The sequence below is a fragment of the Nicotiana tomentosiformis genome, chromosome 9, assembly GCF_000390325.3.
Source record: "Nicotiana tomentosiformis chromosome 9, ASM39032v3, whole genome shotgun sequence".
NCBI classification, from domain to species: Eukaryota; Viridiplantae; Streptophyta; class Magnoliopsida; order Solanales; family Solanaceae; genus Nicotiana; species Nicotiana tomentosiformis.
Genome location: NC_090820.1, coordinates 88,656,586 through 88,662,284, shown reverse-complemented (window position 1 = coordinate 88,662,284; position 5,699 = coordinate 88,656,586). Strand labels below are relative to the sequence as shown.

At 31.3% G+C, this 5,699-nt stretch overlaps 1 protein-coding gene across 2 annotated transcripts; it reads right to left on the bottom strand.

The window, feature by feature from the left end:
• Positions 1–203: 203 nt before the first annotated feature.
• Positions 204–4,120, bottom strand: LOC104117256 (putative glutamine amidotransferase GAT1_2.1). 2 transcript variants are annotated; one of them, XM_009628282.4, is made up of 5 exons: positions 3,919–4,117; positions 3,009–3,322; positions 1,883–2,302; positions 1,300–1,506; positions 204–627 (listed from the first exon to the last, which is right to left on the bottom strand). In XM_009628282.4, the coding sequence occupies exons 1-5, from the start codon at positions 4,004–4,006 to the stop codon at positions 376–378; spliced, it is 1,281 nt and encodes a 426-aa protein (XP_009626577.1). In that variant the 5' UTR covers positions 4,007–4,117; the 3' UTR covers positions 204–375. The 2 variants fall into 2 exon arrangements, with proteins under 2 accessions (XP_009626577.1, XP_009626578.1); XM_009628283.4 differs by lacking the exon at positions 1,300–1,506 and having other exon boundaries at positions 3,919–4,120.
• Between the last annotated feature and the right edge of the window lie 1,579 nt (positions 4,121–5,699).

Below are 5,699 nucleotides of genomic sequence, written 5' to 3'. Positions count from 1 at the left end.
ATTTATAATCCGATAAATAATAAGTCGAACTGTTAAGCATAATTATCCGCTCGATCCGCCGGACAAGCACCCTACTTTTCTGTTGTGCAAATGACTTGAGCAAATATTTCAACAAAGCCACTCTTGAATGCTTTCCAAGTTTGGACTGCCTGCCTAGAAAAAGACATGAACCAACTCCAAAAAAAAAAAAAAAGACAGGAAAGTAAAGTGTGAACTTATACTTTTGAACTATTTCAATACATGTGATTCCAATAAAAGAGCAAAAGAAAAGAAAAAAACAAATAGTCATTCATTGATGTAGCAAAAAGACAAGTAGAGAAACTTGACAACAAAGCATAGAACCAAAAACTCATGCAGAAAGATCCAAACTTCAATTCAAGAGGCAACTTCATTGACAATATCTTGGAGTTTTCTCTCTAATATTTCTGAACATATTTGTCCCATCATATTGTAAAACGACTTGAGATCAGATAACTGTTCCACCGACATTTTCGACATTACTTTTCTTGCTATACCCTCTCTCTCCTCATTCATCTTCAGTCTCTCTAAGTAGGAAGATCCATTTCTTACAGTGGCTCCCATCTGAATTAACCTTTCCTCTTGTTGAATACTCAATGCTGTATTTGACTGCAATACACTAATGGAGTTAGTATTTTAATTTTATAGGTTTTGAATTACAACTTTAAGTATTAATAAGTATATTTTAAATTTAATATGTGTACGTATTTAATGAATTTCTTAACACAAAATATACTATTTGAATATATGTTTCTGAAACAGAATTCATATTTAGGCTTCTATCTTCGCCCATACTGCAACATTACATGATCACCAACAACTAAGTATACATGCATTCAAGGTATTTTGGCTATATAAGTATGATTAGTTTCACGTATAGAACTATAGATCACTGGTTTTTGCTCACTATAATAACAAATTTATTTTTTTGTGTTAAAAGTCACTAAATATTTTTACTGTAACAGTAATATTATAAAATTATATTTTATCACATTAAACTAATTGTGTTTACCCGCTATATCAGTATAGTCACTAAACTATTCTCTGTCATGATATTATAGAGTAATCAAGCTACGCGTGAATTGCTTAAAAATTACAGATGACTAGAAGGTCAAATTTCTAGTGTCTAGTAATTGTTTTCTTCTTCTTTTGTTTTATTTCATTAAAATGTTTTTTAATTGTCATTCGTTTTATAAAATATGGGTAGTCAACATATTTATACTATGGATTCTTTTAAAATTATAGTTAGTAAAATCCAAATTAAATTCCCTATCCATATACCTCTAGGAACTCTGCTCCAGCATCTAAGTCAGATTCTTTAGATGGATTCATTTGATGGCCTCCTTCATATATATTCCTCGCAAGAGAGAAGCTTCTAACTATAATTTTCCTCTTTTTCTCCATTTCTTGATTAAGTTTTATGGGGTTTTGGACTGTTGTTGAACTAGAGAGCTTCTTCTGATAAGCAACTACAGCTTTCACAAACTCCTGCAAATCACATTCAACTAAGTGTGAGATTTCAGCACAAATCACTTCAGATTTAACTTAGATATACTAATGTGTTGAACTTTAATCTATTATAGCAGGTAACACATTTTATTTTTCACCTTACTAATCTTGACCACTTTATACGAACAACTACTTTTAATTGTTTTTAATTAGGCGCGTATAAAATTTCTTTTACATTAAGAGTTATAGAGGTTAAATATCGCAAAGATTTTAACTTTTATATATGGGCTCTTTAAAAATGTTGCCGCATCCGTGTCGGATTCTCAAAAAATGAACTATTTTTGAAGGATCCAACACACACTCAGCAGATTCTTTTAAAGATTCCGAACAACATAGGTCAAAAATGTGTAGAAACCTGATAAGCAAAGGTGCATCCAGGATAATCAAACTCATCAGTATCTGATTGCCTCATTCTCTCTGGATGAAATTGAAGTCCCATAATAAATTTACCCTCCTCGGGATTATAAGCATCTGGATCATAAAATCCTTCAATTAAACCATCTGTTGCAAATGCCATAGGAACAAACCTCTGAGCTAACTTCTTAACTCCTTGGTGATGATAACTATTGACGAAAATTTCCATTTTGTCATATTCTTCTAAGGAATTCTTGAACCAATGGTGCAATGGGGTATTCTCAATAATCTTAACAACATGCCTATGACCATCATAGTTATCATAATCAATGTGGAGTACCCTTTGATTTTGAGGGAGGTTTCTTGAAAGCTCTTTCTCAATGTCTCTATAAAGAGTTCCCCCACATGCAACGTTAAGTACCTGCAGAGATGAATCCAGAATTTAACCTTTATGGACGTTCAAAATTCTGAATTTTCTATAAATATAGGTTATAGACAATGTATATAAATAATTTTTAAGGTTAGGTTCAATTGAACTTTTTCCTTAAACTAGGAAAAATGATCAAATATATCCTTCTACTACAAGAAATATCTTAATATTATCCTATGTTATCGGCAGAGGCGGATTCAAAATTTAAATTAATTTGATGGGTTCAACTTTTAAGATTTTCAGGATTGAACTTATTATATTGTTAAAACTATGGGTTCAGATCTAATATTTGTTGAGATTTTAACAAATTTATATATAAATATTATGTACTCCGTGTCAAAAATTATGAATTTGGATGAATCCGTAATCGATAAACTACATCTGTCCCTGATTATCGGGCTATTCATATTCTTGCCGTTAGCAAATTGTATCGTATTCCTTCGAACCTGAATAGAACTCGAACTTGCAATATAACATATGGTGACTTTAAACTATAGTCAAAAGTAGGTAGATAAATTTTTTTTTTCTTTGACACGTGGAACGTCCTACTCAGTCCTCGTCATAGCTTTGTTAAAATCATAGGCAAATCCCGATCATCATTCATTAACAACAAGGATATTTGAATGACCCTAAAATATAACAGAGGATCAAATTAAGTTATTTGGTAGGGTAAAATTAGACCTTTTTCCCTTATTACCTGTGAGCCTCGGCATATTCCCAAGTAAGGTATGTTTCTTTCTAGACAAAGCTTTGCTAATCTCAGCTCAATAGTGTCTTTTTCTTTGTCAATGGCTGTGTCACTGGCATGTTGTCTTCGAATTTCTTCTATTTCTTCAGCAGAGAGATTAGCTGGTTCATCGTCATATAAAGAAGGGTCTAAATCTTCTCCTTCACAAAGAAGAACTCCATGAATTGGTTCAAAACTTTCCAATAACATATGGACCCCTGTAACTCTAGGAACAATTACTGGGACTGCTCCATAGCTTACTATTAGATCAAGATGATATTCTCCTGATATTATATCGATCACAGAGAAATAGACATTAATTTGTGGTTAACAACATGAAGGGAAAAAAATTTCTAACAAGGATTCAGGGAAAAATAAAAATGTTAAATTCTAACCAGCGAATAAAATAAAAAAATGCAAGAGCGTTACACCTAAAATCTGAACCTGTTATCTAAAGCAAAATATGAATTACAGTTGCTATTATACTAGAATTTTCCTTTTCGCCGAGGAAATGCAACAATTTTATGTGTAAAAAAATTATTTTTATCCTATCTGCACAAGTATAAATTTTTTAACAAAAGAAAAGACAATACGGTGTACTAAGCTATTGCTATGTAAGAGTGGGTGAAGGATCGGACCACAAAGGTTTATTGTACACAGTCTTATCCTGCATTTCTGCAAGAGATTGCTCACATAACAACTTTATCAGTTACGCTAATGCTTCCCTTCTTTTTTATAAGAAATGAAAATCAATTAAACCCATGTCCACCTAGCTTCACACCTGGATTTCTTCTGACAGTAAAAGTTTAGCAAAGTCCTTAAAATATTTGATCAAATATAGAAATAGAAAAGAAAATGAGCATAAAAAATAACAACGTACCAACAAAATCGACGAACTTGTTCTTGCGAACTGTTCGTCTAGAGACGATGAGGACACGAGGTAGGACTACAGAGAGCTCGGCGGCCATGGCAAGCCTTGTTAATATCTATATGCTATATGATCAATTTTGTTAGTGAATAAAAAGTAGTATACACATAAAAAATAAAGAAGATAAAGAGAAGAAGATGGACATGAAATTTCAGTTACATTAAGCTGCTATTTATAGGGATGAATTATCGTTAGAGTATTAGAAAGTAGAGAGCTTAAGTGGTGGCAAAGACGGATCCACAATTTACATTTTGCACAGGGGCGGAGATTAGAAAGCTAGAGCTTGGGGCACAGGTTCGGCCGAGCTCAGTAGTTTCGGTCCAAACTCTATATTTGTTTTTAAAAATTTATTGAATATATATAAATTATTAATTTAGAACTCAGTAACTTAGAAAGAATAAAATTCCGAATACATTAGCTTCAAATTCTGATTCCGCCTATTATTTTATGGGTTCAATCTTTAAAACTCATATCATCAAAACTTATTATACTTTTGAGATTATCGGTTCATATCTAATATACAATATTATAATTTTAATGATTTTTATATAAAAGTTTATATTTTGTATTAAAAATAGTGGATTCAAATTAGATTCTGGTGGGTGGTTGAGTAGAAAAGAGGAAAGTCTAGGATTTAGGGCGCACCGCTGCATAAGTGCAAACGTAAACATGTATTGGTGAAGAGATGTAGGAGGTGTTAATTGGGGAGTGGGGAAAGGGTTAATAAGTTGTCTGTCTTTATTGTTTTGCATAGTATGTTGTGACAAATGCATATCTGATGGAGGTTTTTCCTGAGACGGTTTAAAGCTGAGGATATAGATGCTGACCTGGCGCTGATCTGGCTTTGTCCATTTTCCAACAACTTTTTATACACGTTTAAAAAATACTAGTTTTTGTGTACGTGCGTTCATGCGACTCGCGCTAATCAATAAAAAATATACTATCCCCTTCTCAAATTATTTGTCGTGTTTTCTAAGAAAAGTTGTCTCAAATTATTTGTCATTTTAGAAGTTCAAGATAAAATAAATTATATTTTTTCTATTTTACCCTTAATAATAATTATGCTTAACGATGGAGATAACACATAAATAAAATAAATATTCCATGAATAGAGACTATATTTTAAGATATAAATAAAGGTAAAATACTCCGACCCCCCTCCTAATTAATTCTCTTAAAGGATGGATAAAAGAGAAACACAACAGATAATTTGACATAGAGAGAATATACAAGAAACACAAATTATTGAAAATAGCAGCTGGCACTAAAATAAGTGTAACAATTTCTTAAATGCTAAAAGATTAATGTTATACCTTGACATATTAATTGCATCCAATATATTCTAAACTTACAAAGACGATAAAAGTATTTAAAATAAAAGAATTCTCATAATATTTATCATGATTGAAGAGAGATATGGTGAGCGTTAACGGTCTACATCACGAAAGTTAAAAAAAATTCTCTAACGATAATGTAAAAGATATATGGAACTGTCATCTATTGTAACAAATGCAAAAGGAGAGAAAATATAAATGATAAATAAATAAATTATATTCTATTATTTTATCCTTATTGCTTCAAGTCGGTAATATTTTAATTTGGCTCTTAATACTACATCATCTATTATGTTTTATTTTTTTGATTGCTTTAACCACAAATTGCTCTTTTTTAAGCCAACTTTATGTATTCTAAGAGTTTTTTCAACTTGATTTTTTTCAATTTAGAAAAGAATT